Raw genomic sequence first — 20,045 nt, 5'->3', positions numbered from 1 at the left:
TTCTATGCCTCGGCTAATAAAGGCAAGTATCCCATATGCCTTCTTTACCACCTTATCTACCTGTTCCGCCGCCTTCAGGGATCTGTGAACTTGCACACCAAGATCCCTCTGACCCTCTGTCTTGCCTAGGGTCCTCCCATTCATTGTGTATTCCCTTGCCTTGTTAGTCCCTCCAAAGTGCATCACCTCGCACTTTTCCGGGTTAAATTCCATTTGCCACTGTTCCGCCCATCTGACCAACCCATCTATATCGTCCTGCAGACTGAGGCTATCCTCCTCACTATTTACCACCCTACCAATCTTTGTATCATCAGCGAACTTACTGATCATACCTTTTACATTCATATCCAAGTCATTAATGTAGACCACAAACAGCAAAGGACCCAGCACCGATCCCTGTGGTACCCCACTGGCCACAGGCTTCCAGTCACAAAAACAACCTTCGACCATCACCCTCTGCCTTCTGCCACTAAGCCAGTTTTGTATCCAAAGTGCCAAGGCACCCTGGATTCCATCTGATTATCAGTCGGTCAGTAGATTCTTTATTGCATGTTGTTTAACAAAACAATCAATTTAACACTCAAACCTCTGCTATTACCAAATGGGTTTTAATTTTGCATGGGGCCAACCTTTGGACTAATAGCATTAGGCAACCTTTAGTTCAGTCACGGGAGATGAAAAAGATAAGAATCAATAAGTTCATTGCAGTGGGTTAATAACAAATGGCTTTAGCAGTACACAGTAAAGCTTTCCAGTTTAAATTGAATTTTGAGTGATAGAAGGTGATGAAAACAGCAAAGTTACATCAAATATGAAAAATGAAATCCATAATTTTAATAATAATCAAAAACCTGAGGCAAAGAATTCCTGAGGAGGTAATGCATGTGAAAGTGGGTGCACCGTTATATCACATTAGTGATTTAGCACTCGGCTTTGCCTCATGTTAAAACATCCATGGGCATATTTAACACTCGATATATGCACAATTTGTTTATTATTCCCAGTAGATCCCATATTTGTTTACTAATGTGTAAGTAAAAATCAATTCTTTGAAATAGATATTTAAAAACACACTAACCCTGCAGCTGCAGAGCTAAATGGTTTTTAAACTGAGTTTAAACATAACATTATGCTGGACAGAACATTTAAGCTGAACTTTTATATTGAAGCATTAAGGGACACAAATATAACTTTAAAGTCAGTGTGAGTATACCAGGGGTTTCACTATGTTGCTAATCTGACAGTTTATAAGAATTTAATATTGCAGGATTTTGTTGACTTCTATTCATTCACTGTCACTACATGCATCCCATCCTTTGAACGATAAGTTAAACTGAACTTCAACTGCCTATTCAGAGGGACATTGAAGATCTCAAGTGACTATTCTGTTGTCTTGGCCAACAGTGCTTCCTCGACCAACACCTCCAACAAAACAGATTAACTGGTCATCAATCTCATTGCTGTTTGTGGGACGTTGCTGGTACAGAATAGCTGCCACTTCTGCCTATGTGATAGACACAACTTCAAAAGTAATTAATTATGTGAAGATCTTTAAGATGTTTTGACTTGATAAGGTGCTCTATAAATGCAAAGTATTTAGTTTTACGAATCTTATCCCCAGCTTCAGCAGGGCCGGCCAAGTGCAGCTTTCAGACTCCCGGCATCGCTGTATAATTAAGCATCAACGGGTTTGCTAGCAAACCGATATATCACAGTACCTGCTTTCCTGCCCCCTGATGTGATAGATTCCAGAGATTGGACAAAACTCCTCTGAATTGAAGCATGCGATTATGAACAGCAGGATGGCCTATGACTTGATTCTGCAATGTCTGGAATGTAAAGTGAGGTGACTTACTGTTAAACTGCTAAGCTACCTGATCTGTAAGCATTTAATGATGTTGTATAATGCTTTAATCCTCAGCCCTGCTTGTTGAAGGTAGAGTCAATTGGTGTATAATGTTCCGAAAAGTCAGTTGGATGAACAATGGCATAATGCTTTTATGGTGTTAACATCATTGGTGCTCATTATGCCAGATACACTTGAGGGTGAAAACCAATTTCTAAAATGTGGATGAGAGCAAATGATGGACATACAAGAAATGGAATGTATAAAATAATATAGGCTGAAAGATTATTTAGTAGTGTAGCTTTATTTAATAGTGTAGATCTAGGTAAAATAATACCACAAACGTGATAATATGGAGTTATATTTTACACAGTTTTTATGCCTCTTGTTGGATAAGTGCTTATTGTGCTGCTTCATTTAAAGTCTGTTAGTGCTCCAGATTTGATTTCTCCTCCTCCTCCTCGCTGACATTTCCTATTGAGTGCACCACTCTTCTAACAGCTGTTGTATAATGGGACTGTCAGGGATTTTTAGTTGGCCTTTTAAAATCAAATCTATATTATTTGAGAGAGGCTTTTTACTTCTCGCTTATGAGCAATGACTCATCAGAAAATATCAGGTGCTCTCTATCTCTCAAAATTTATTTTAACCCTTTTTTGTTTGCTAATGCAAGGGGTAAATGGCAAATACTTACCCCTAGGTGTGGCTGAGGTAATTTTTTATTTAAATAATAAATATATCCTCCATTTCTGCAACATGCAGTCACTGTGAAGGTTATGAGAATTAAAACAGGACAATTCACTTGGGGAAAAAAAATCAATTTTCTGATATTGCTATTGGAGTGGTTGATCCATTTCAGGGTAATTATGAAGCCATCTCTTCTTTCTTTCCTGTCTCTACCAAATTTTTGCTGTTTCCCATCTACTACAATCTGATTTTGGCCCCCCGGAGAGTGAAAGAAATAGGACTTCATTCTGTGTTTGCCATTTATTTTGCTGCTTTCGTTTTGGGTTGGTAATTTTGGAACTAAAGCAGCCAATAAGAGAAGCATGACCTGAAGGAGACGGGCATAACAAAGGAGCAGAACAGGGCAGAAACTGGAGCAAGGACCAAGAGCAGGACCTAAAGTGGTCGAGGATAGAAATACCTCCTAAAGAATATGGCTGTCTGAGTGGGGCAGAACAGTTTATGTTGTAGCAGAGGTACAGTAAGTGGGTAGTACGATTAGGGAAACAAAACAACATCACCCACTGTTGGAAGCCTTGTGATTACAGTGTTACAGTCAAATGCTGACATGGGATTTTCCCTATCAGTAATGTTGACGACTATGTGTACTGGAAGTGCGCGCCATATGCAATTATTTTTATATACATATATAATCTATATCTGTGTGTGTGTACTGGATCTCCCACGATGTTGCTCGCAGTAAGTTGGAGGCTAGATGTAGCTTTTACCTGTGTGTGCCATGTTTTTGTGTTCATGTTTCATTCTCTGTATGCGTCCTCTTTTGATTCTCTTTTTGTTTTCTTTGTTTCAGATGGTAGGTGGTTCATTGCTTGGATTGGTGGAAAGGGAGTTATTGAGGTTGGGGGTGTTATTTTTTAGTGGTAGATCTGGGGAAAATATGGATGTAGTTTTTGCTGATTCTCTTAGCATCGTCTGGTGTGTCATTGAATGATGTTTGGCTTGCCGCTGGATGTTGCTGTATTGTTCCCCTGTATTTTCCTTGTGTTCCTTTGTATATGTCTTTGTTGATCTGGATTTGATGCATTGGTACCAGTGTATGTTTGATATCTGTGTGTTGATGAGAGCAAAGATAACCCCCGGCTTCCATCCTCCATTACCAATTGTCCCCTTGAAAACTTCTCCCCTGCTCCTTGCTCCTTCCACCTTCACCTCTAACAACGAGTGTGAGGAACTCATGGACCTCTTTGCCACCAAGATTGAGACTATCCATCTGCTGCTTCCTCCCTCCCCCTTGTCCACCGTGCTAAACCTCCCCCAGGGTTCTCCCTGCCCTAGTCCTCAACTTGTGTGTCTTTAACTTCCCTCCCATTCCCCCCAATGCCCTCCATGAAAAAAGAAAGAAGTACTTGCAATTATATAGAACCTTTCACAACCTTAGGACGTCCCAAAGCACTTGACAGCCAATGAAGTACTTTTGAAGTGTAATCACAGTTGTAATGTAGGAAGTGCAGCAGCCAATTGGCGCACAGCAAGCTCCCACAAACAGCAATGTGATAATGACCAGATGATCAGTTTTAATGATGTTGAGGGATAAATATTGGCCAGGACCCCGGGGAGAACTCCCCTGCACCTCTTTGAAATAGTGCCAGAGGACCTTTTACATCCACCTGAGAGGGCAGACGGGACTTCGGTTTAACATCTCATCTGAAAGACGGCACATCCAACATTGCAGCACTCTCTCAGTACTACACTGAAGTGTCAACCTAGATTTTGTGTTCAAGTCTCTGGAGCGAGACTTGAACCTTCTGACTAAGAAGTGAGAGTGTTACCACTGAGCCATGGCTGACACTTCCTACTCTCTTGACCCCATTCCCTGTTGCGGCGTATTTCTTTTGGTTTCAGAAATAGAAGGAGTGGGAACAGATCTGGAAATGCCACTATAGCAGGTGGTGATGTTCAGTTCCATGTCTGGTGGAATTATTTTCACACCCAAATTCTGTGTTTCAACTATGTATTTCTTTGTTTTTCCTTTTGTGCTGAGAAAAGAAGAATTGGGAGCCATTGTGTTTGGGAGATGGTGGAAGGCAGGATTTGATGAAAAGGTGGAATTTGGGGTTGAAGGTACCACAATAAGAACATTTGAGTGATTGCAGGGTCACAACTGGAGGCCTGGGAATGGCTACGGGTTGGCTGAAAAGGGAGCAGAGGGGCTGGAGATGGCATTGTAAAAGGCTCAGGAAGGGTGTGCTGGAAAGGAATGGAGAGAAAAGGATCCTGAGAAAGAAAATTTATTTATTTACAATACAGAGCAGGCTGGACGGGAACAGGGGAGGGTAAACGGAGCAATGGGTAGCCGCGCTAAAATGGCCAGCAAGGATAAAAAAATATTTTAAATGATAGATAAAGATGTACCAGAAAGCCGAGGGCACCAGACAAAACTTGTAAAATTCATTTGTAATTCAATGTAGTTATAAAGGAAGCAGGCTGGATGGAAATGGGAAGCCAAATGAAGCTGAAAAAGCAAGCAAGTGCATTGGAATGGCTGGCTTTTTGGCAATGGATGGAAACAGTGAGGGGGAAATTTAAGATTATTAATGAAGTGCAAAAGAGCTAGGATAGTAGAAGATGCTACATTGTCACCTCATGGTTAGAGCTGTATCTATATTGTGACAAGGAACGGTTTACATACAGATTCACATTATAAGTGTTTTCATTGGGTTTTGAATGTTAAATGTTACCGAAAACTCTGACAAGAGGAAATAAGGTTTGTGGACATAAAAAATGCACATATACAATATTTAAATATTATATTTTTCTTTTTTTATTAAACCTGGGTACAGTTACCACTTCCCTCTACTACCAAGAAGCATTTCGTCACACTGAATCACATAGAAGTACACCTCTTGAACTTCTTAACTACAGTGGATTCATGATGATGCAATTCCAAATTAACAGTTCTTTTTTCAATTAAATACACTTGTAATTGGAATATGAATCATATTAAATACATTATGGACAAACACAACTGAGAGAGAACTCGAGCAGTAAAACAGTGAACAAGGAATAATGAGGTGTAGTGGGGGAAGAGAAAGAGTGATAGGGAAATGTGAGGGGGTCAGAAAAGGGCAGATGGAGGAAGGGGTATGGTTAGGACACGAGATCATGGAAGTGTAACGGACTGATCAGGGATGTAGGAAAGGTGAAGATTGACAAATGAAGCAGCATAGGGCAAGATAAGGGAGTATTAGGAGGCTTCAAGAATTTGGGCAGAAGACTGGGAAAATGTTAAAGGGGAATGAGGGAAAGAAGGCTCACAAAGAAAAGGGGGAGCAGTTAACAGTAGAATTTGGAAAGAGGAGACAGTAAGTGTAGGGGAACCTGGGAAACAAGAGGCTGCACTTAGATGGTGATGGACTCAATAGTGATGCCTCGGCTGCTCTATTAGTGAGAAGTCCACCATGCTAACTCCAGATATGATTTCAACAGCTGGCGCGAGCCCCTGCCAAAGCATTTATGATTCAACTCGCCGTCAGTTACCACAAAAAAAAGTTATTATAAGGACATTGCATTGATACAACATGACACATCATGACTGAGCATCTCGCACGAGGTGAAAAATTGTGTATGTGCTTTCTGATGACTTGGTGGGTAAATGTAATGCATGGTGGGGCACTGAACCACACATAACAGGAAGGAGCCAGGTGGTCTGTGCTGAGTCAGCTCAACCCATCCAAGTAGCAGTGTAGTTGCTCTAATTGGTTGTCTTCCCCAGACTCGGGAGCAAAGGAAAATCAGATAGTGCCTGCTCCTAATGGCTGCATGGTGCCTCTCCTGGTGGAAAGTGTGTCTGGATGTCAGATAGGGATAGAATTGAACTAAATTGTGATTAGTCCCAACCTCTGCAGACACTTTGAGGTAAATTTTAACCCGGAGCCAGGAAGAGGAAGAGGAAGAGGGAGGGGGAGGGTGGAGGGGGGTTCGGAGATGATGTGGTGGGGAGGGGGGTCGGCGGTGGGGTGGGGGGGGTCGGCGGTGGGGTGGGGGGGTCGGCGGTGGGGTGGGGTCGGAGGTGGGGGGATCGGAGGTGGGGATGGGGGGTCGGAGGTGGCGGGGGTGGGGGGTCGTCGGAGGTGGGGGTGGGATGGGGGTGTCGGAGGTGGGGGTGGGATGGGGGTGTCGGAGGTGGGGGTGGGATGGGGGTGTCGGAGGTGGGGGTGGGATGGGGGTGTCGGAGGTGGGGGTGGGGGTTCGGGGGTGTCGGAGGTGGGGGTGGGGGCTCGGTGGTGGGGGTGGGGGCTCGGTGGTGGGGGTGGGGGCTCGGTGGTGGGGGTGGGGGGGGTCGGAGGTGGCGGTGGTGGTGGGGGGGGTCGGAGGTGGCGGTGGTGGGAGGGGGGTCGTAGGTGGCGGTGGTGGTGGGGGGGGTCGGAGGTGGCGGTGGTGGTGGGGGGGGTCGGAGGTGGCGGTGGTGGTGGGGGGGGTCGGAGGTGGCGGTGGTGGTGGGGGGGGTCGGAGGTGGCGGTGGTGGTGGGGGGGGTCGGAGGTGGCGGTGGTGGCGGGGGGGTCGGAGATGGGGTAGGGGCTAGCGGTAGATCGTGTGTGGGGTCGCTGCAAGTAGGCTTGTTGGGCCTGGGGGAAGCAGTCCTGCTCCTGCGGGCCCACAAGCTGCGCTATACCTGCTGAGCCAGGCCTTCTCGCCTCCTCTTACATGGCGTGAAGTAGAAGGCCTGGGAATCCCAGCCCCTAGGAGTTAAAAATAAAAAACCTGTCAAAATGGAGGCCCCAACCTCCTTAAAAGTTTTCACTGATCAACCTGCTTCCTAAGAGTCGGTTGGTAGCCCGCCCTTCGACCCTCCTCTGTTAAAACAGGAAATGGGTGGGTTAGGGTCGGGTTTTAGTTTTTCACAATTTTTACCTTCCCACCCGTTTGTGGGGTTAAATTTTAGGCCTTGCTGTCTCGGTTCACACACACTTGGGTTTGGTCCAGAGAGGTATCCCATCATTGGTCTTGGGGAGAAATGTGGAAGGGGAAATCAATTTTGCTCGGCAGCGATGTTTTAGAGTATTTCCACACCGTGTCAGACAGTGGTAGCATGCGTTTTATACCCATCGTATCCTATATGGTAGGGTTCTGATTTCAGCCATGCCAGTAGGAATATAAGGAATATAATAAAGTGCTTCTCCACGTGGTCAAGAAAAAAAAAATCAGAAGGTAGAGTCACCGTGCACTGCTCCCACAAGCTTCCCAGCAGCTGACTGAACTGCAAAGGAAAAGGTCCAAGAGACAGATTGCTTACTGAACCTCACATTTGGCGATTGATGCCAAAGGTGGACCTCAAGTACAGCCTACTCCTCTTATAAAGTTGCTTAATTAGAATTATCTGATCATTCAAAAAAAAATTTGAGCACTAAGTTCCCACTCTCCTATGTCCTAAATTTGAAATGTTGGATAATTCACATTTTTCAATGCCAAAAACTGAGAATCAGCAAAAATGGAACAAAAACACTGATTGTTGCAGGTCTGTAACAGCTATGGACAAAACTATGATCAGTTCCTTTATCTTATTTAAAACAGGAGCTAAGCAATTATTAACAGGATGGAGAATGCAAAGACAAAGATTAAAAATTAACAATGTGTTTTCTAATTTCCTTTTATTATTTGAATTTAGAAATTGGAGTTAAGAGCTTCAGCATTTTGTTCATTTCTCCTACCAAGTACTATTCTGAAGGTTTTCACCCTTACTGTATCAGATTGCACCATTGACAAAATCAGCCAAGTAGATTTACATTCCTGAACTATAGTTTTCTGAACAACAATCCTGATATTTTCTGATTATTTCCCTTAAAATGCTCACTTACTGTCCTATCCATCTTGAGATGAGTGCAATAAAGACAAGATTAACTAGTGGAAATACTGGACCTGTACTGGTGCCGATATGATGTTTTGTGACTGATGATATCTCTCTGCCCACAAAGCTGTCTGTCAAAAGCATGAAATTTTAATGTAGCTCCTTTAAATAAAACAAGTATAAGTGCAGGAATGCACGGGCCTTTGAGAGCTGTAGAATGACCATTGAAGAGCATTGGTTTAAATAATGGTTCTAAAATGGACATCACTGACCTTGCTGCAGTAAAATATACCGTACAACTATCAGACCAGAAGCGTGGAAACAAGTGACAGATCAATCACTACGGACAAGATTAATCTGAAAAATGACCGCCAATGCTGCAAAAGTCAGTTCTCTTATAGAATGACACTTTTATTCTGTGAGGCATTGGATACAATAACTGAATTTTTATTTGACTTCATGTTTTACCTCACAAGGCGCTCTTGCCTTTAGAGAGGACAAGCAAGAAACTGCTTCCATGTCTCTGGTAATACAAATGTCACTCTTGAGCCATACCAAGGAGGTGAGCGATTTAACCTATGCTTCCCCCCAACTTTGGGAAACGCCTCGCTTACACTAAACATTAATACCTGACAACCCAAATGAGTTCAGGAACATGTGAAGACTCAGAGGCGCAATGGATTAACCAAATTAATAAGTTTAAAATTTATATGTACACTATTGGATCTTCTGTGGCATGGATCATGTTAAATCTTAAGATACACTCACTGTTACCTGTTTCTCTCTTTTTATTCATTCTCAGGATGTGGGCATTGCTGGCAAGGGCAGCATTTATTGCCCATCCCTATTTGCCCTGAGAAGGTGGTGGTGAGCTGCCTTTTTGAACCACTGCAGTCCTTGTGGTGAAGATGCTCCCATAATACTCTTAGGCAGGGAGTTTCAGGATTTTGACCCAGTGACAAAGAAGGAACGGCAATATATGTCCAAGTAGAGATGGTGTGTGACTTGGAGGTGATGGTGTTCCCATGCACCTGTTGCCCCTGTCCCTCTGGATGGTGGAGGTCATGGATTTGGGAGGAGTTGCTGAAGAAGCCTTGGCGAGTTGTTGCAGTGCATTCTGTAGATAGTATACACTGCAGCCACGGAATGCAGATGGTGGATGGAGTGGATGTTTAGATTAGTGGATGAGGTGCCAATCAAGCGGACTGCTTTGTCCTGGATGATGTTGAGCTTCTTAAAAGTTATTGCCGCAGCACCAATCCAAACAAGTGGAGAGTATTCCATCACACTCCTGACTTATGCCTTGTAGATGGTGGAAAGGCTTTGGGGAGTCAGAAGATGAGCCACTCGATGCAGAAAGCCCAGCCTCTGACCTGCTCTTGTCGCCATGGTGTTTATGTGGCTGGCCCAGTTGAGTTTCTGGTCAACAGTGACCCCCCCACAATGTTGATGATGTGGTCTTGGTGATGGTATTGCCATTGAATGTCAGCGGGAGGTGGTTAGGCTCTCTCTTGCCTGGCACTTGTGACGTGAATGTTACTTGCCACTTGTCAGCTCAAGCCTGGCTTTTGTTAAGGTCTTGCTGCATGTGGGCACTGACTGCTTCATTATCTGAACGGTTGCGAATGGAGCTGAACGCTATAATCATCAGCAAATAGTCCCACTTCTGACCTTACGATGGAGAGAAGGTAATTGATGAAGAAGTTGAAGATAGTTGGACCTAGAACACTGCTCTGAGGAATTCTTGCAGCAATGTCCTGGGGCTGAGATGATTAGCCTCCAACAACCACAACCATCTTCCTTTGTGCTAGGTATGACTCCAGCCACTGGAGAGTTTTCCCTTTGATCCCCATTGACGTCAATTTTTCTAGGACACTTGATGTCACACTTAGTTGAATGCTGCCTTGATGTCAAGAGCAGTCACTCTCATCTCACCACTGAAATTCAGCTCTTGTATCCATGTTTGGCCCACAGAACCCAAATTGAATATCGATGCACAGGTTTTTGTTGAGTTAGTGCCGCTTAATAGCATTGTGGACAACTCTTTCCATCATTTTGCTTATGATCGGGAGTAGGCTGACGGGGCGGTTATTTGCTGGGTTGGATTTCTCCCAATTTCTGTGGACAGGACATACCTGGGCAATTTTACACATTGTCGGGTAGATGCCGGTGTTGTAACTGTGCAGCTTAGCTAGAGGCGAGGATAGTTTTGGAGCACATGTCTTTATGATTCTGTCTGTCTGTCTGTCTGTCTGTCTGTCTGTCTGTCTGTCTGTCTGTCTGTCTGTCTGTCTGTCTGTCTGTCTGTCTGTCTCTCTCTCTCTCTCTCTCTCTCTCTCTCTCGTGTTTGTTCATCTTTCCTTCTCTCTCTCCCACTCTCTTACTCACTCTTTTTTTTTTGTTTCTCTCTCTGTCCTCTTTTGCTTCTTTCTCTGTTCTTTAGTGATCTTTTTTCTGTCCTTTTTTCTTTTGTCAGTGGGATCTAGCCAAGCCAGCAGGTCGCATGTTGTTTTCAGGTCGGGTAGGAGGGAAGGATTGGGCCCACAGGCCATGGTTTTGGTGGTGTGGGAAGAGGGATTCTGCCCTGGCGGGTGCATCAGGTTTGCCTTTGGGGCTGCAGATGGAGGGTGGGAGATGTATAGGGCCTGGAGGCTGCATTTTTGGGTGGCAGGTATGGGGCACCAGTTTGGGGGAAGAATGCAGCAACGACAGGCAGCGGTTGTTTCAGAGAAGCAAAGGACTGTGAGGAGGATGGAGCATCAGCACTACCTACCTTGGAGGCACTAATTTCGGGAGTCAAGAGGGCTGAAAGATGCGTACAATATAAGTAAATGGAAAACTTGAACCTCACCAGCTCAAACCTAATATCCAGGTGTGACACCCAGGCATGATGGAAATAGCATGACACAATCTTCCTGTATGCATATACATAAATCTTTTAATATGTTACTAGCAAATCATTTGTGGTGTTGCCCACAGTAAATAAGAGAATATGATATGTGGCAGTATTACTATAGGTGAGATAATGTGGTTTGTGGGACAGGCTTAAATCGTTTGTAAGGATTTAGGAAGAGTGTAGGAGTAATTACATGGTTTGGAGAAGTGAGGTGTGGAGATTAAGAGTAGTAGTAAGGAAAATGTTGATGATTTTTAGCGATAGTTGGCTATTGGTATATAGTAATGAAAGGGAAGGGAGAGAGTATTTTCTTTGTATTTATTTTCATTCCATATTCCAGACTTGTCTCGTAATCTTTCCATTGTACCTGCTATCACTGCTGTATTATCAAGTACTTTTGGGTTGTTTATCAGTTTTCCACTGATTTTGAATCTAACTTATGTGCATCTAGACCATGTCGCATAATAAATTCACCATCCAAAAATTGGGAGATACGGCAGGAGATACCCCTGTCCTGCTTTTCTGCTGATCTTTGTCCATTTTAACTTGTGTCAATTTTCACTGCTCCTTGTTGTTTCCAACAAAGATTCCTGATAAGTCTTGTGTCTTTCCCATGATGTTGTAAGTGTGGTTTCAGTCTACCAAAGGCTGCAAATGGTTAAATACAATTATATAGAAGCATTTTCCAGTCCAGTCACCAAAAAATCTAGAAACTGAACAAAACTGTATTCAGAGATCAAACAACAGCAACATCTCAGGAAGCATTGAAATTATTTATTTCTAGAATGAAGGTTGAGTTCAAATTGTGTACTTTGTAGCAATCAGTTTATTTTAATCTTTAGACATCTGCATCGTCCCTGGGCCAAGTTGTTTTGTACATTTTTGTTCAGCCGTTAAGAAGAGGAGCGAAGAAAGCAAAGAGATTCTTTTTTAATATTTCAAAAGCAAATTACTGCGGATGCTGGAAATCTGAAATAAAATCAGAAAATGCTGGAGAAGCTCAGCAAGTCAGGACAGCATCTGTGGAGAAAGAAACAGAGTTAACGTTTCAGGTCAAAGACCTTTTGTCAGAACTGGAAGATGTTAAAAGAGTTAAAGGTTTTAAGCAAGTACAGAGCCAGGGAAAGGGGGAGGGAGGAGAGGGGAGAAAAGAACAAAAGGGGAAGGTCTGTGATAAGGTAGAGGACAAGAGAGATTAAATGACAAAGGGACGATGTGCAAGGTAAGGAGGGTGGTAATGGGACAGGTTAAGAAACAAAAGATGGGTCTGGAGTCACTGTGAATGGCAACAGCAGAACCATTACCAGCACTTGCTGAAAAATGGCTCCACATCATGAAAAATGGCAGCAGTGGTTGTGGTCTGAAGTTATTGAAATCATTGTTGAGTCCTCAGAGTTGTAAGGTGCCTAAACGAAAGATGTGATGCTGTTCCTCGAGCTTACGTTGAGCTTCACTGGAACAGTGTAAGAGGCCGAGGTCAGAGTGGGAGTGGGACAGGGAATTAAAATGGCAAGCGACCGGCAGGTCAAGGTCACGCTTGTGGACAGAGTGGAGGTGTTCAGCAAAGCGATCACCCAATCTGCGTTTGGTCTCCCCAATGTAGAGGAGACCGCATTGTGAACAGCAAATACAGTATACTAAATTGAAAGAAGTACAAGTAAATTGCTGTTTCACCTGTAAGGAGTATTTGGGGCCCTGGACGGTGGGAAGGGAGGAGGTGAAGGGGCAGGTGTTGCATCTCCTACGGTCACACGGGAAGCTGTCGTGGGGAGAAGAGCGGTTGTTGGGGGTGATGCAAGAATGGACCAGGGTGTCACGGAGGGAACGGTCCCTTCGGAATGCTGGAAGGGGAGGGGAAGATGTGTTTGATGGTGGATCGCGCTGGAGGTGGAGGAAATGGCGGAGGATGATCCATTGAATGTGGAGGCTGGTGGGGTGGAAGGTGAGGACAAGGGGAACCCTATCATGGTTCTTGGAGGGAAGGGGTGAGGGCAGAAGTGCGGGAAATAGGACGGACACGGTCAAGGGCCCTGTCAATTACAGTGGAGGGGAATCCTTGGTTGAGGAAAAAGGAAGACATATTGGAAGCACTGGTGTGGAGGGTGGCATCGTCGGAACAGATGCGATGGAAACGGAGAAACTGGGAGAAGGGAATAGAGTCCTTACAGGAAGCGGGGTGTAATCAAGGTAGCTGTGGTATTTGGTGGGCTTATAATAGATATTGGTGGACAGCCTGTCCCCAGAGATGGAGATGGAGATAGAGAAGTCGAGGAATGGAAGGGAAAAGTTGGAGATGGACCATGTGAAGGCGAGGGAAGGGTGGAAATTGGAAGCAAAGTTGATGAAATTTTCCAGTTCGGAGCAAGACCAGAAAGCAGCACCGATATAATCATCAATGTACTGGAAAACAAGGTGAGGGGGCGGACCTGAGTAGGACTAGAACAAGGAATGTACCACTTATCTCACAAAAAGGCAGGCATAGCTGGGATCCATATGAGTTCCTAAAGCAACACCCTTTATTTGGAGGAAGTGAGTGGAGTCAAAGGAGAAGTTGTTCAACGTAAGAACAAGTTCAGCCAGGCGGAGGAGGGTGGTGGTGGATGGGGACTGTTTGGGCCTCCATTCAAGGAAGAAGCGGAGGGCCTGCAGGCCGTCCTAGTAAGGGATGGAGGTGTAGAGAGACTGGACGTCCATGGTGAAAAGGAGACGGTTAGGGCCAAGGAACTGGAAACTGTTAAAGTGGCGGAGGGCATCAGAAAAGTCGCAGATGTAGGCCAGAAGAGTCTGGACGAGGAGAGAAAAAATAGAGTTGAGGTAGGAGGAAATAAGTTCCGTGGGGCAAGAACAGGCTGTTTGTGGATCTTGGGAAGGAGGTAGAAGCGGGCTGTGCAGGTTGGGGGACGATGAGGTTGCAGGCCGTGGGGGGAAGATCTCCATAGGAGATGAGTTCACTGACAGTTTGGGAAACTGTAGTTTGATGTTCGTCGGTGGAGTTGTGGTCTAGGGGAAGGTAAGAGGAAGTCGGAGAGTTGGCGTTCAGCCTTTGCAAGGTAGAGGACCGTTTGCCACACAACAACAGCGCCGCCCTTGTCAGCAGATTTAATAATAATGTCAGGGTTGGACTTGAGAGAACAGAGTGCTGCAAGTTCAGAGTAAGTGAGGGGAGTAGAGGAATTGAGACGTCCGTGTCACGCCAGCAGTTCACAATGAAAAAATCAAGAGAGGGTAAGAGACCAGAGGAAGGGATCCAGGTGGAACGAGAATTCTGAAGACAGGAGAAAGGGGCAAGACTCCTGGCCAAAGAAATGGGCGCGGAGGCGAAGACGACGGACGAAGAGCTCAGCATCGCGTTGAGCTCGAAATTCATTGAGCTGGGGGCGTAAGTGGATGCAGCTAAGGCCTGATTGTTCGGGGTCAGAGGGAATGGTGAAAACACGACAAACATTGGAGGGAGGGATGGGGTCAGAGGAAAGTGAAGGGGAAGCACGATCAGGAGGGGTGGTGGTATTGAAGAGTTGTTGAAGCTTGTGGTCCTTGACACCTGAAAGGAAGAAAACAGTTTTTTGTTAAAGCGCTGGATGAGGCGAAGGATGAAATGGAACTGCGGACCAGGACAGCTGTGAAGTAGAGAGAGTCGGTGCTGCTGGAGAGATGCATGTGGCAGCGCACGGCGTTGAGTGTGGATCTCAGGAAACGGCGAGAGCAGTGATTCGAGGAACGGTGAATATCATGGAGATATCTGTAATCGTGGGTGGATCTGAAACATGAAGGGTGGAATTTAAGTTGGAAACCACGTGGAATAAATCGGAGCCGGGACAGTCGCCTCCCAAAACCGTGCTCATCTTTCCTCCAATTCCATGTTTGAATCACTCAAACCAGGTGTTCATCCCCGTCACAGCACAGAAATGGCCCTAATCAAAGTTACAAATAACATCCTCTGTGACTGTGGCCATGGTGTATCGTCCTACCTCATCCTGTCTGCAGCCTGAGACACAGTGGACCATGCCCTCCACCTCCAACCCTTGGTTCTACTCTTACCTTTCCAAACATAGCCAGAGCATCTCCAGCAATCGATTCCCTCCCTACTCTGCACTGTTACCTCTGGATCTATCCCATAAGCTATCCTTGGTCCTCTCCTCTTCCTCATCTACATTCTGCCCCTTGGCAACATAATTCATAGACAGAGAAGTCAGCTTCCACAAGTATGCTGAAGACACCCAACTTTACCTCTCCATCATCTCTCTTGACCCTTCCTCTGCCTCTGTGTTGTCAGACTGTTTGTCCAACATCCATTCTTGGATGAGCCACATTTTCTTCCAGTTAAACATTGGGAAGATCAAAGCCATTGTCTTTATCCTCCGCACCCTTGCCACCAATTCTGTCCTCTTCCCCAGTCATTATCTCGGGCTGAAGCAGACTGTACATGTCCTTGGCATCCTCTTCGAGCCTGCTAAGCTTCCGACCCCATATCCTCTCCATTAAAATCTCACTGAATGGCGGAACAGGCTCGAGGGGCTGGACGCCTACTCCTGTACCAAGTTCCTATGGGAGCATCCCCAGTGGAAAGTCCTATTTTCATGCCTTCCTACCTGGTCACTGGGGATTGCATGCAATTTATTGGAGGCTATTGTTGAATACTGGTAGTATTGGGTTCAGCTCAGTCCCACAATTGCCATGGACCTACTTCAAATGGGGCCTTCCATGTTATACACATCTTTACTGTTACTGGTTCGTATATGCCTTACCTTACTTTTATCCACTTTAAAATGCAACTGCCATATCTCAACCCATCTGCATAATTGGTCCAAATTTTTCTAAAGATAGTCAATCTCCTTTCTCCTCTCTTGCCCACCAAGATTTGCATTATCGGCAAGTTTAAAATCACAAAGACCTGAATGTCTCAGGTAGCAAAATATTAAATAAGTCACAAATAAAATGAGACATCTGACATTATTCATGATGCTCATCACATTCCATTATCTTAGATTTCTTTCTCATGCTCTGTTTTGATGAGACAAACAAAATGAATAGTATTTAAGGAAAGTATATGATTATCAAATATAGTTGCCTTTTTTTAAGCAGTAAAATGTCTTTGCTGTTTTCAAACTGAATTTTAATTTCCCTAGAGTTCCATCAAAATTACTCTCCAGATATCTTTTTAGAAAAGTGGTCACTGTTTTTAAACTTCTTTTCCCTGACTCAGGTTTTCTTTAGAGCTGACATTATTAACTGATGTCAGAATATTTTTTTATTATTCCCATGGTATTTACAAAGCTTGCACAATATAGTATGTTGTCATTTTGTGTTTGGATTATTTATTTTTATTTTTTTTTAGAGTTGACCTCAGCTATTCTTCCACACTATAAGGAGGTTGGAGTGTGTTTTAAGCAGTTGGAAGTTGAATCCAGCAAGGTGGCTGGGCAGTGGCCATCATTACATATCAACATGAATAACAAGGTAATTCATTATACTGTAACTTCAGCTGCTTTTATTGATTTCTTGTTCACAGTATATATCATTTGCTTCCCTACAGGTAGTATAGTATTGCCATATTTCAGTTGATCAACTGAACAATTTATTCATTAACTTCCTACACCCACCTGGGAATAGGGGATATACAGTGATTGATTTGGTCTTTATAGTGTCATTAGTCATGATTCGAGTAGTATTACTGTACGTGACAGAAATTTCACTTCCTAAGTCTAAACTTCCAGAAGACTGATTACATTTCCCCAACAAATATTGCTCCTGTTGTGGGTTTGAGGTGAAAACCACATAGTGTAATAGAAATTAATAACATTTAAAGCAACCTCAACAAATTAAGTTGATGGTCTGAGAAATAACAAATGGATATTAATGTAGGTAAATGTAAGCTCATGACATATACACAGAATGCCCTTGAACAAAGATGGAAAAGAATTTAGGTATAATTATCGATCATTCACTGAAGGTATTCAGTCAATGTGAGGTGGTTGTTGTTATGGATAATTAAATACTAGGATGCATCTGGAGGGTGATAGATTATTTTAACCTTGTACAAAGCATTAGTATGGCCATATTTGGAATATTGTGTGCAATTCCGTGCAGTTTTCAAGCCTTCAAAAAGATACTGAGGATGGAGCAGAGGTGGTGGGAAACATGCTGCAAGCCAGAGTTGAATTAATGGAGGATTCCAGCTGGAAGTGGAAAGGTCGTGAAATTAGAGCGGAATGATGCTATAACGAGCCTTAAAGGTGACGATGAGCATTTTAAAATTGATGCACTGGGACACAGAGAGCCAGTGGAGGTTGACAAAGACTTTGTGCAGCATAGGCTACGGGTTGCAGAGTTCTGAATAAGTTTAAGTTTGTGTAAGGTGGAGTTGTGGAGGAAAATAAGGACTGTGTTGGAGAAATCGAGCCTTGAGGTGATGAATTTGTGAGTTTGAGTAGCGGTGGGGAAAGGATAGGGCTTAAAAGGTTGAGTTTCTGGAGGTGAAAGTAAGTGGTCTTGATGATGGACTGGATGTCGGTTTAAGCTCAGCAAAACAGGGTTAAACAGGGTACCAAAGTTGTGCACCTGCAGGTTCAGTCTGAGCCAGCAACCACAGAGCAAGATGGCATCAGCATCTGAGGCACAAACAAACTGCAATGTTGCCAGAATATGCAAGCTGCTTTAGCTACCCCTCTGATGCATTGTAGTGTGTTTTGGAATGCTTCTGTCAAATTCCCTAAATGATTTAATCTGTTTTGTTTTATCCGTTTCAATAGTGTACGTATGGGAGCTAATTGTGGATGATGTTGCCAAGAATTATTCTAGATTTCAAAACTTACCAAAGTGGAAAGCAGCAAATGTTTTTCCGTTCTTGTGGACTGGGTGAAAATCAGACCTAAGTAATATAGAGCAGTGTCCCTACTGCCAATAATGTCATGCACTATGGCTTGCATGAGTTTTTGATCAGCTGTTACAATATCTCAATCACAGTAACATTTTTATTCGTTCTTGGGATGTGGGCGTCACTGGCAAGGCCAGCATTTATTGCCCATCCCTAATTGCCCTTGAGAAGGTGGTGGTGAGCCGCCTTCTTAAACCACTGCAGTCCTTGAGGTGAAGGTTCTCCCACAGTGCTGTTAGGAAGGGAGTTCCAGGATTTTGACCCAGCAACGATGAAGGAACGGCAATATATTTCCAAGTCGGGATGGTTTGGAGAATTATCTAAACAGGGTATGGGGAGTGGGGTAGGAGAAGTACCTCAGTGGTGGGGGAAGGAAACTACAGGGTACAGTGGAAAAGTCTCTCAGCAGGGGGATTGGAGGAAGACAATTTTTCTAATATTGAATATGGTTTGTGACTTGGAGGCGAACATGCAAGTGTGTTGTTCCCATGTGCCTGCTGCCCTTGTCCTTCTAGGTGGTAGAGGTCGCGGGTTTGGGAGATGCTGTCGAAGAAGCCTTGGCGAGTTGCTGCAGTGCATCCTGTGGATGGTACACATTGCAGCCACAGTGCGCCGGTGGTGAAGGGAGTGAATGTTTAGGGTGGTGGATGGGGTGGCAATCAAGCGGGCTGCTTTGTCCTGGATGGTGTCGAGCTTCTTGAGTGTTGTTGGAGCTGCACTCTTCCAAGCAAGTGGAGAATATTCCATCACACTCCTGACTTGTGCCTTGTAGATGGTGGAAAGGCCTTGGGGAGTCAGGAGGTGAGTCACTCGCCGCAAAATACCCGGCCTCTGATCTGCTTTTGTAGCCACAGTATTTATGTGGCTGGTCCAGTTAGGTTCAATATTAGAAAAATTGTCTTCCTCCAATCCCCCTGCTGAGAGACTTTTCCACTGTACCCTGTAGTTTCCTTCCCCCACCACTGAGGTACTTCTCCTACCCCACTCCCCATACCCTGTTTAGATAATTCTCCAACACCTGGCTGAGGTATGTTTCCCACTGAGGTTTTTTCCACCCTGCCTCTACCCTGCCCTCCTCTCTTCCTGCATCTTTCCTTTCATCTCCACCCCAACCCTTACCTTCATCCTCCATCTCCCCCTCCTACCTAGCCTCCTTTCCTTCTACCCTCTCCTTTCCCTTCCTTTCACCTTGATCCAATTATCTCCTCACCCTCTAACCCTGCTTGAATCTGAAGATAGCACTTGGTCTTGGCTATCCATGTGCAAAGCCATGGGAGATTGACTAGTGATTAAAAATTCTCATTGAATTCAGAGAAAGAAGAGCCAGGAAAAAAGAATAATAATGTCAGTCTGGAAGAAGTATCATTTGACTGGAATGGATAATGAAACTCAAAAGATGTAGTTGAGTGGAGACATTAGACAGTGGGAGATAATATTAGTTCAGCTGGCTTGTACATTACTAATGTCAGTTATTTTATTCCATATTCAGACTTTCTTCTGGGAATTTGGTTGAGATTTTTAAGTGCATTCACTTAAAAATGAAATATCTGCCTCTTCAGAGGGGACTGAGTCGAAGGACAGCAAGCACTGCATAATGCAGATGCAGAATATTGTTAACACAGGATTTATTTTTCATAATTATAAATGGCAGAACAGTGTCAGACCATAGTCAGAACATTTGTACAACATCTGAAGAATTCCCCTCAATCTTATGATCAGATTTGAAAATGACAAGGAGCACCAAAAAAAATTACTGTTTGAAACTTTATATTTATTTGATTTGTAAACATCTATGGAAAAAAGTGAAAAAGATTGTTCTGTTCATAGTGAGAATGCACATACCATAATATTCAAATGCCAATTTACAAATTAATGGGGCCTTTTTGTAACCACCAG

At 44.1% G+C, this 20,045-nt stretch overlaps 1 protein-coding gene across 1 annotated transcript in view; it reads left to right on the top strand.

Annotated features, from left to right (window-relative positions):
* The window catches only part of LOC137341713 (band 4.1-like protein 4B), a 282,961-nt gene that overhangs the window by 179,497 nt on the left and 83,419 nt on the right, over positions 1-20,045 (top strand). The window contains exon 17 of the mRNA XM_068005123.1: positions 16,611-16,732. Coding sequence (XP_067861224.1) covers positions 16,611-16,732 — 122 coding nt within the window. The remainder of the gene's footprint in view (positions 1-16,610; positions 16,733-20,045) is intronic.

The sequence above is a fragment of the Heptranchias perlo genome, chromosome 2, assembly GCF_035084215.1.
Source record: "Heptranchias perlo isolate sHepPer1 chromosome 2, sHepPer1.hap1, whole genome shotgun sequence".
NCBI classification, from domain to species: domain Eukaryota; kingdom Metazoa; phylum Chordata; class Chondrichthyes; order Hexanchiformes; family Hexanchidae; genus Heptranchias; species Heptranchias perlo.
Note: the sequence above shows the minus strand (reverse complement) of the source record. Positions and strands in the feature narration are given on the sequence as shown.